The 11,633-nt window shown below is 40.6% G+C and overlaps 1 protein-coding gene across 1 annotated transcript in view; it reads right to left on the bottom strand.

The window, feature by feature from the left end:
* The window catches only part of LOC102759883 (chromosome unknown open reading frame, human C14orf37), a 92,541-nt gene extending 84,995 nt beyond the window's left edge, over positions 1–7,546 (bottom strand). Inside the window, exons 1-2 of the mRNA XM_006767671.2 lie at positions 6,122–7,546; positions 732–986 (exon numbers count right to left, since the gene is read on the bottom strand). Of these exons, the coding sequence (XP_006767734.1) occupies positions 732–986; positions 6,122–7,496 (1,630 nt within the window). The 5' untranslated portion in view covers positions 7,497–7,546. The remainder of the gene's footprint in view (positions 1–731; positions 987–6,121) is intronic.
* Positions 7,547–11,633: the final 4,087 nt, after the last annotated feature.

The raw sequence follows: 11,633 nt of genomic DNA, 5'->3' as shown, positions 1-11,633 counted from the left end.
TGGGGGGGGGGGGGAGGGGAGAAAATAATAGGATTAGAAGGCATTTATTACATTTTTAAAAATAACTCAGTTAATAAATAAAAGTGGACTTTACTTGAGCCAATGATGAGACAAACATATGAAGCCCCCCAAAAATAATTAAATAATAATAATTTTGTAATTATTAAAAATTACGAATTTAAAACTACTGACAATAATTTTTGTCATCCTGATAATCACCCAAATTTGAAAACTTCACTGTCTTTACGATTTCAGAGCCTTTGAGGCCCTCCTATGGAGAAAGCAGTGTGTATACATCATTTCAAACCCTTACAATAACATTTAAGGTAGATAAGCATTGCTTAAAGATGAACAAACCAAGGCTTGAAGACAATACTAATGAGGGCCACAGCGGGGATTCAAACACGTGTGCTTACTCTCTTTGTCTCTCCCCCTTTAACAACTCCGAGCAGCCAGAGTTGTCCAACTAGGAGAGAGGTCTTGGGAAGTGAGGCTTTCCTCCAGTCCTTAAGATAAGCCGCCAGGAGGTTTTTCTTGGGAACTAACACCTCATTGTTTGAGGCTGTGTGGCATCTCTCCAAGTAAGAGTCCACCCGCCTTCCTATTTACTCTCCAGGTGTGTGCGTACCCTGGTGACAGGGCCACCATCTGCCTCACTCATTCTATTGCTCATCCACCCACAGAAAAGGTCCACCCCCATCACACTGAGTCCCACTCCCTCCCTTTCAGACCTTCCACCGCGGGGGTAACTTCGAAAGACAGAGACGCAGCTGTAGTTGAAACTGTAGTGGCCAGAGGCTCCCATCTTCTCGACAGCTGAGTAACTCCGGGGACGTCAGACGCGGCAGCGGGGACCTCTTTTCCTTCCTCGGTCTCCCCATCTCCTCTGCTCACTTGGAGGGGAGACACCTGCGGCTCCCGTGTCACCAATGAGAAAGTGGCTGCTGCCTCTGCAACAGCCGTCGTCAGCTCTGGACGGATGGTGTCTTAAAAGAGGGGAAACGACGTTTTAAAATAGATCGAATTCCTACACCTCAAAAAGTCACTATATAATTGATACATTGAAAAAACAATCACAGCTATTTCAGGGGATGGGAAGGCAAAGGGGTCACTCAGGAATAAAATGCCAGTGAATACATGTTCTCCGTGTTGCTGCTCTCAGGGGTAGGGAATCAATCTAAGACAGAGTTAGAGAAGTTCATGTAAAAAAAAAAGACATAAAATCTAAAACAAAATAGGAAGATCAACTAAGCTCCCTTTTATGAACTTCAACATAATCAGTTTGTTAAGAACTAAGTTATTTGCAAAAATTCTCAGAAGCATTTGTTAATTTGTTTAAATTAATTAATTTTTTAAATTAATTTTCACTGGCAATTTTGAAAGTTAGCATTTTGAATTAAAGGGATAAGAATTCCAATAATTAATGTTTACTGACTTTCTATTAAGGCCAAACACACAAAAAGCTAAGTGCAGTATTTAATAAATACCAGCTATTATTACTTGTTTTACAAACAACTTGGGTTTAAAGAAGCTAAGGAACCTGCCTAAGATTACATAGGCAGTGCTCTTAACCACTGTGCTAACTATGCCTGTCATTGGATGAATGAATAAAGAAGTTGCAGTACATATATACACAGTGGAATATTCTTCAGCCATGAGCATGGGCATCCTGCTGCTATCCAAGGAACAACCTGTAGGTCTGAGTTTGCTTTTAGATCTTAAAAGACAATGAAACAGACCTGTGGGATATATGATCTGTCCAAGGCCCCTTTCTTTACGTTCTAATCCCCTAAAATAAATTATTACAGATTATTTATAAGGGTCAATATTTGCCCCCTTCATAGGGAGGAATCACGCTGCAGATTTCAAATACTGAGCCACTATCGAAATTTAATTTCTGGAAGACCTTATTGTCTCTCTTTTTTAAATGCTAATTCTAGATCCACAGCATATGAGCAAGTCCAGTAAGTGATAAATTAAAAAATATATAGCATTCTAGGGATAGCTGAAAAGGTTTCTTCTGATATTTATTAATGATATCATGATACTTCCTATTACTTAATATATTTTTCTTTGGAAACAATTTATTTGTTTTAAAATAGGGTTTGTAGGTTTTTCAATACAAACAGTTCTTTTCCTGGTCCCCATCCAGTTCAGACTATTTTTTCCTGAGTTGAAGAGATGTGTATACTTGATGTGCTGCCGTACCTGCTAAAGGGCAATGTGAGTTACAGTAAGGTTCTTACACAGACTTCATATTTGCACTCTGTACACTGTTTAAGTTTTGCTTCCTTCTTGCTTTCTCCAGTGAGACTGTAAATCTCTTGAGAGCCAGGATTCATTGCCCTTTTTGTACCTTTAGCACCTAGGACAATGCTCCACCATAAAAAGATAATAATGTGTAGTTTTATCATTTGAAGCTGTAAGCATGCTTTATGTTGCCCTCATTTTTGAAAGCATAATGAACACTTTTGAGAATATGTAAAAATAAATTTACGGTCTATTGTCATAGTTTCATGAAATAGCAAGAAATCAAAATGACACAGTACTTTGGCATAAGTGACTGCTGTTAGAGAAAAGAGAGTGAGAACCATAAATAATAATGAGAATTTAAAAAATAACATCCAGCCAGGCTGACGTGTCTCAGTGGTTGCGCCCGACCTGTGAACCAGGAGATTGCGGTTCGATTCCCAGTCAGGGCACAAGCCCCAGTTACAGTCTCCATCCCCAGCGGGGGGCTTGCAGGGGACAGCTGATCAAAAATTCTTTTTCATCACTGATGTTTCTATCTATCTCGCCCTCTCCCTTCCTCTCTGAAATCAATACAAATAGAAACGTATTTTTAAAAATTAAATTAAATTAAAAAATAACATCCAAAATTTCTCTACCAAGCAAAATAGAGACAAACTCATAGATAGAGAGCAGACTGACAGCTGGAAGCGGGGAGGGATTGAGCAAAAAATTAAAAAAGAGAAAGAAGGCTTGGACATGGACAACAGTGTGGAGACTGTGGGAATGGGGGAGATCAAAGAGAGTATAGGGGGATAAATAGTGATGAAAAAATATAAAATTTTCTAAATAAAAATTGAAAAAAAAGTCTCCACATTTTTTATTCTTTCTACTTCCTGTAGAAATAAAATATAATCATTATTATAATTACTTTTAAAACCTGATCTTCAACTGAACCAGCTGAAGAACAGGCTGAATCCAAAGACTGATAATCTCAGGGTACTCATCTGTTCATAATGCCCCAAACACCAAGAAATCATTGCATATCCTGAAAAAGATAATGTCCTAAGTAGTCCTGAGAACTAAAATGACTGGCATTTGAATTGCTTACTTTTTTGAAAAATACGTATAACCACTAGAAAATGGGTAAAAGCTTTTTGGCTATTCCTTAACTACTATTGCCAACAATCTCAATTTTTCACACATTCTTTTTAACTCTATGGGACACAAAAAAAAAATTTAAGTGAAAGGAATTAATAGATTGCTTCTCTATGAAGAACTTTTAGAAGCTGTTTGATTAACTTGGACAATGCAGGCAGTCAAATTGGATAATTTCATTCTAAAAGGTTCTCATACCTCATTTACTCACTCATTGACCCAGTATTTATTGAGCACCTACTAGGCACCAGATATTGTGCTATGTTTTAGAAATAAAACGAAGTTGCCCATTAAAAGTGAGGCAGTCAGTATCGCTTCTTGGCCTTTTGGCTAAGATCAAGTGTAAAAGTGAGGCCGTCACAACTAAGTAAGGACTATACTCAATAATCAAAATAATAATCGGACAATTACCAAACTCATTTACTTTTTAGGCTGCATTAATAGAAGCTAGTGCAAGTCTAGTACATAAGAATCATGGATTGAATTGTGCAATGAATAATCTGGAACCATATGACTATATGCTCCAGGAATACCTTAAAGTGTTACAGAGAATTATAGTAAACTCCTTGTTCTGTCATATCTAATATCTTACTGGTCATGTGAACCCAACTCTTCATGGAACGTAAAAACCAGCTTACAAAACGTTTTCTGGAAGCTTCTATGAAAACTTACATGATACTAGGTCTTTCAGTCTTTTATATATTTTATTTTTTAATATATTTTTATTGATTTCAGAGAGGAAGGAAGAGGAGAGAGAGAGAGATAGAAACATCAGTGATAAGAGAATATCATTGATCAGCTGCCTCCTGCATGCCCCCTACTGGGGACTGAGCCTGCAACCTGAGCATGTGCCCTTGGCCAGACTCAAACCCGGGACCTTCCAGGCCACAGTCCAATGCTCTAGCCACTGAGCTAAGCTGGCTAGGGCAGTCTTTCAGTCTTTTAAAAAAAATGAATTGGACATGTAAAATTCAATCTTTTATCATTTTAATTCAATCCCAATAACACTTCATAAAACATACTACTAATTTGACAGTTTCCATTAATTAGTCTACTTAGCAGAAGTAACAAGCTGCACATATTCCAAAACAAATCAGAATGAGCATATGCAAGTTACACTGTCTTTCCTTGTCCAGGCTGTTATCTAACCAACCACACATAAGAACAGAAAAATATTATCCATCAGCCACAAATGTAAGGCTTGTCAGCTGGTAACATTCCCGCATGTAAAGGCCAAGAGCCACACGCAGTGCAGAACCGAGGCAGCAGAGGAGACTTGCCTCTCCCCCTTATTTCTAGATGAACTTCTTTTGGGGAAAACAAAGTCAAAAAAGCCTATATGGTTAATACTATGAGATAAATATTTACCTAAAGCTTCTTGGCAAAAAAAATATCAAGGATAGGAGTATTTTTACATCAATCTGTAAATAAGTATCCTACATTTTTATTATACCACTGAAACATATACCTAATTCCTTCACATTTTCCTATATATTTACACATTTTCATAATAAAGTATTGGAAGAATATTAAGTCTGTATCAGGGCTTCTCAGCACCCTTGACATTTGGCTCAGATAAGTCTTCGTTGTTGGGGGGTTGTCCTGTGCTCTGTAGGGTGTGTAGCAGCATCCATGGCCTCTACCCACTAGTGCCAGTAGCCAGCAGCACCCCTCTAATGGGACAACCAAAAAGGTCTCCAAACTTTGCCAAATGATGGGGTGGGGAGAGACAAACCGGTCTCACTTAAATACCACTGGTCAATATATATATAGGAATTCAATTTGGGGATAATTTTTATATAACATATACTTTTATTTGTGTACTTCTGCTTTTGATTAAAACTTAGATAACTTCTTTTTTTGAACAGAGATCCAAAGTCATTTTAAGGCAAATAACAAAATGAGTTAGTCTGTCTCCATCTATAACCCCTCAGTGAAAGAATTACAGTACTTAAATACCCTAAAATGCACAAAATACAGTTGCTTTAAATTCAATTGCTACCAGTAATATTTTTGGTTCTAATATTTGCTTAATGGATGTCTCAGCGAATTTTCTTTGTTGTTGTTGTCCTTGGATAACTGATAATAAGCACCAAGTGAGGGCGGATTCTGCCTACAGGTAAGAAGATGAGATATTTTATCCCTCTCGCCATCACCTCTTTCTCACCTCCCCAGTGAACGTTACACCTGAGGGAAGGGGGGGGCGGCTCTCAGGTTGCACAAAACCTTGGCATCACAGATGGATGTGGGCACTGAATGCTGCACAGCTGTAGCAGCCAGCCAGCAAAATCCATGGGGTCATTTCAGATTCTCATGAAGCCCTGAAGTTTTAGGAAAGAAAATTCATGCATTGCTTGGGGATTAGGCTTCCCAGATTTCTGGTTCTGAGGGGGGTTTGATTCCACTGTGGCCACCAGGAAGCTGTAGGCAATCCACCTGGGTAGAAAGCTGGGGGCACTTTAGAGCCACCTTTCTCCAGAGGCTCACAGAGCATCCTGCACACCCGGGGTGTGACCCTCACTCCCGCCCACCACCTGCCTAAAGACAGTCTCCCATGGAGGCCAGAGGAGGCATAGAGAAGTTATTTGTAAATCGTCACTTTTAAAAAATAAAACACCTAAAACCCGTACAATGTTAAATGACAATTATATTTCTATTTTTAAAAAATGATAAAACCAAATGAAAGCACTCCAAATTAAACAAAGCTTGTTTTTTGTTTGTTTGTTTCTTTTACCTTTAAATGCATTTCTCAGGGGTTGATAAGCCTCAGACTCATATTCTGAGATGGGAACAGTGGTCTCTAAGAAAAACAGGGCATCGTTTTCCGTGGTGGATTCCATGGAGTCTGCAGTGTTTTGAAACAGGTTCACAACAGAGACTTTTGTATCTTCCATCAGACTTGTGGGAGTGAAGGAAATCTGATCGGTGAAGGCAGATGACCTCCCCTCCCCAGGCGCTATTGGCAGGGCTGTCTCAGAGTGTGTTTCCCCTTTAGGCAGCCCCAGACCCATCTGTGCAGCCTCTGTCAAAGCTTCGTCCCCTTCCACGCCTCCCACACCATTAGGGGTTACTTGGGCTGTCGGAGACGTGTCCATTCTCATCGGAGTCTCTGTATTGCCTCCAGGCCTTGGGGTCTTTATCTGGCTTACACTCTCTAATTTGGTGTCATCCCACTCATCGCCTAGGACAGAGGCCGCGGGGACAGCTGTGCTGACACTCTCTGTGACTTCTGGGGCTCCCAGCAGGCTGTCAGTTTCTGCCTCAACACCCAGGCTGTACTCGGAGGTTGCAAGCCCGGGGGTGGTGGCAGTCGCCTGGGTATTACCAGCTGTCATCTGCGAAGGCTTCTCCCTATCAGACTTGAGGCTTCCGGGCTCGGTGCCTGCGATGGGCTCTGCCCCAGGAAAAGAAGTTATCCTCTGATCTGCGTCTGCCTCAAATTTCTCCGTCCTTGGATTGGTGGTTAGTATTTTGTTAGTGTTCACGGAGGATGAAGGTGAATGTCCCAGACTAACGCCTCCCTGACTTTCAGTGGTAAACAACTGATTGTCCGCAGACTTCAGAAAACCTTGTGTTGCTTCGGCGGTCCCTTCTACAGTGGGCTCAGCGTTGGTACTACTAAAGAGTTCCTCCTTCTCATCCACATTCCCAGAACCAGCTGCCATGATAGGGCTGGTCACCATGGCCTTGGGAAGCAGGCTTTCAGGAGACGTTCTCTCTGGCTGGCTGGAACCAACCACTTCTTCCCCTGCTGGGACCACTGGCTCCGTAGCAGTGTCGACACCAGGGCTATTAGGCTGCATGAGCCCAGCTCCTGTAGAATGGGCTTCTTTGTCAATAGGCGATACTTTATTTAATGGCATTGCTGATGGTCCAGCTAGCACTATCATTGGATCTTCAGAGACCAGGGGCTGGGGAGTGCCCTCTGAAGCAATGGAGGTATTTTCCAGGTCATCCGTGTTTATCCTCTCAGGCTGCTCTCTATTTTCATGAACATGCGCTATCTCCCTTCTCTCCACTCTGGGGAAGGCCAAACATTGTATGGCACCGTTGAGAAGCAGAAGGCTACAGAAAGCCAGACAGATGTGCAATACTCTTGGTCTTCTCATAGTGGAAGAGCAATGTGCACATAAAATGGCAGAGTTGACAACGGCAGTGAGTCCTGCAGAAAAACAAAGCATATCAAAAGGTCACATAAATATATTTTGTAAATAAGCCCCTTTGAAACCATGAGTTAAATAATCTCCTTGACTTTATGCTCAAAGATGGTATGTAAGAGAACTGTTCTATTTCTTTGTACCTTTGAGACGTGGATAACCCAGTTCATTTTTCCCTTCTGAATTCTGCAGCTGATTTAATGTGATGCTCTCTAGAAAAAGGTTCACAGAATTCAAGTACTCAGTTCATTGTTTCCTAAATGCCTACTTGAAATAAACTACCCTTAGAGTCACATTATTCTCCCGAAATTCCTCTATTAATCATGTAGTCAAGTGATTGCAGAAATGTCCAGGATATAAAAAGTAAATCTTACATTTACTTACATTACATTCAAAGAACGTTTAAGTATATTTTAAAACTAGAGCCCCGGTGCACAAATTAGTACCCAGGTGAGGTCACTTGGCCTGGCTGGCCATCAGGGCTGATCAGGGCCAGAGGGACCACGGGAGGTTGGCCAGCCAGCCTAGGGAGGGACCGCAGGAGGTTGGCTGGCTGTGGAGGTTGGCTGTGGGAGCACACTGACCACCAGGGGGCAGCTCCTGCATCGAGCGTCTGCCCCAATGGTCAGAGCACGTCATAGCGACCAGTTGACCAAACAACTGGTCACTTAGGCTTTTATATATATATAGATGTCATCACAAAATACTGAATACCAGTTATATTCATGAGTTTCTAAAAAAATATAAATGAGTGCTCACTTTGGCAGCACATATACTAAAACTGGAATGATACAAAGAAGATTAGCATGGCCCCTGCACAAGAATGACACGCAAATCTGTGAAGTGTTACATGTTTTTAAAAATAATAATAAAAAAATAAAAATATATAAATGTTTTCAAGTAAATTGTCTTTAAATTTTAAAAATTCTTTCTTTTCTCTACAACAACTATAAAAATTATAAGCAAAACCTTCATGTTTAAAATGTAGGGAGAAAAGGTAAGAGTTAATGTAAGTGTATTTATTAAAAGAAATAAAGATTTTAAGAGAACCAATACACATATTAACAATCTTTACTGAAAACACATTCTTGTAATATTAAGATTCACTGCATTAAAAAAAATCCCACTACTCACTCTCATCACAACTAAAACTATATCAAAACTGATCATTTTCCCAAACTTAAAGGTTTTAGTTCTTTTTCATCTATTTGGCTGAGTAGAGCCCTTTCTTTTCCCATCATCGAAAATTTCTCAGATGCTGCAGGTTTTCTAGAAAGTTAAACCTAGGAATGAAAATTCTAAAATATAAAACTTATCTTTATAAAAATTATACCTTTTCTTTCTTTCATGGCTAATCATTAAACTATTCAGTTTAAGCATGTGATGTGCACACATAAAATATAAAATTTCCCATTTTCATAAGGCCCTTTCCCCTGTCGGTGTTCAAAGCTTTAACAGTGTTATCCCATCTAGTCTTATAGATCCTTCGGAAGCAGAGGAAAGGTCAAGTCCCTAATCCTTGATGGCTGCTGAAAAAAAGAAGGCTGAACTTTTCTAGAGGAGGAAAGAGGAACCCCTGGACGCAGAGTTGAGGCACCTCGCCGAACTCCCAGCACCACATCAATGAGTCATCTTGGAAACGGATCCTCTGGCCCCAGTCAAGCCTTCAGATGATCCTACAGCCCCAGCTGACATCTCAACTACAACTTCTTAAGAGACCTGGAGCCAGAACCACCCAGGTAAGCTATTCCCAAATTCCTACTGCACAGAAATGGGATGAGATAATAAGCATTTATTGCCACCAAGTTTGGAGGTAATCTGTTACACAAAAAGCTCGAATCCACAGTACTTTGGGAGAATACAGAAATGGGCTGATGTCATGAGGCACCCTAGTGCCTAGTACAGAAAAGCAACAGTATGTCAGGGATCATAAATTTAGCAGCAGGAGAACATCAAAGCCAGAGGTGACTAGGAGAAATATACGCCACTGCCCAGCCCCTGCCAAGAATCCTCAGAGATAGTGAGAAAGATGTTAAATTTCTCCTTAGGTAGGATCAAGGTTTGAACCAATTTTATTTAAATATTAAATTACATTCAGTCATGTAGCTAGCATTGTTTTAAAAGGAGAGAATACGGGAAAGATAGTTGATAAAGAGGGAATGGCATGGGCTAAGGCATATCAACATTCTGGACATTAGTTATCACTTTAGATGAGCCACAAAGCATCCCAGTTCATACCCAGGTAACAGATTTGGTAACAGTACTTGGCCTGCTGCCTCTATTTTCCTTCCTTAAAACAAAAATATATGAGAGCTGTAAAGCATGAGTGCTCATAGTTGATGACATTACACCTTCATATTTCTGTGCAGACAAGTTGAACTATGAAACCCTATATAGTGGAAGATATGAAAAAGCTACAGAAGTCTGGTTCATTTCTGATCTGTTCAGAGAGCTGCCCTTTCCTAAACAAATATTTTTCCCATTCCATGAAATCTTACTAAACATCCCAGAAAAAAGAGGGTGTGGCCTAAAAGCTTACCCTACAAGCTCCCATGCTTCTGGATAAAAACCTGGGGGTGGGGGCGGGAGTGGGGGTTGAGGAGGAGCACTAGTCCGTTTGGCTCAGTGGATAGAGCATCGAACTGTGGACCAAAGGGTCCGGGGTTGGATCCTGATCAAGGGCACGCACCTTGGTTGCAGGTTCCTCCCCAGCCCGGGCCCTGCTCTGGGCACAATCAATCTACGTGATTTTCTCACATCGATATTTCTCTGTCTTTCCCTCTCTCTTCCACTCTCTTTAAAAAATCAATGGAAAAATATCCTCTGGTGAGGATTTTAAAAATAATAAATAAATAAATAATAACATTAAAAAAAAAAACTTGGGAGGGGGTTGGGGGAGTAGGGCCATGATGGTGGCAGTAAAGTTTAGACTCTAAACTTTAGAGGGTCATGGACTAGCATCAGAAAAATGATTCCTGACTCCTACCTTCACTGTTGTTAAAACTTGCTATGTGAGCCCTGGCTGGTTTGGCTCAGTGGATATCATCAGCCTGGAGACTGAAAGGTCCCAGGTTTGATTCCAGTCAAGAGTACATGTCTGGGTTGCAAGCTCGATCCCCAGTAGGGGGCTTGCAGGAGGCAGCAGATCAATGATTCTCTCTCATCATTGACGTTTATCTCTCTCTCTCTCTCTGAAATCAATAAAAAATTTTAAAAAAAACAACTTGCTATGTGACATTGGCCAAATGGCTTCAGTTTCTCCTTTGACAAAATGAGGAGTTAAAATAATCTTTGAAACCCCTTCTACCTCCATAATTCCATTTTCACATTTTATCTACATGACATAAAATAAAAATACAATATCTTTATATTCCCACAACTCTGCCATTGAGCAGGCAAGGCATCCAAATGATTGAACGAATGTTTCACATTTTATTTAATATGTTCTGGAGTTATGTGGACCTAGAGGAAAATTTTGTCATCAAATCAGACTGGGCAGGGGAGAGGCAAAGAATTAAGATTCGGTCTAACCTCAATTGCCTTCCCGAAACCAAGTTTTCCTTCAAGGTTTTATTTTCACCCAGCTCTCGAGCTTTAGAGTATTTGTGTGGAAGGAATTTTGCCATTGCTCTAAAAGACTTTCCTTCTGTAATTAAGTGTTGGCCACCTGCTTTCTAAATCCAATTACAGCAGGAAAGTGGGGTGAACTGCTAGCCTATTCTATGTCTGTGTATTGTGGCCATATGTTCCTTCTCTCCACTTTTCAAAATGACACCTGACCTCTAAAAGAAGCAGGAAAGACAGCCTGTAGAAATGGCAGCAGGGGACATGCTGCAACTCAGATAAATTGGTAGATGACCTTCACGTTCCAGGTCTTTCTCCATCTTTCAAAGCACAGAACAGCTTCACGTAGTCACTCCCAGGAGCTTGGTGTCCCCCACGGGGAGTTGCAGGACATTAGAGAATAAATAAAAAAAGACTGACCATGGTCAATTCTATGACAATATTTCTACACCTATATAACCACCTGCAACCATATTTTTAAGGCCTTTTCTTTTGTCCTCGACATGGTATCCTCTCCCTGGCACA

Source organism: Myotis davidii, unplaced genomic scaffold, assembly GCF_000327345.1.
Source record: "Myotis davidii unplaced genomic scaffold, ASM32734v1 scaffold281, whole genome shotgun sequence".
NCBI classification, from domain to species: Eukaryota; Metazoa; Chordata; class Mammalia; order Chiroptera; family Vespertilionidae; genus Myotis; species Myotis davidii.
The sequence above is the reverse complement of the archived record's forward strand: the minus strand, read 5'-3'. Positions and strand labels throughout refer to the sequence as shown.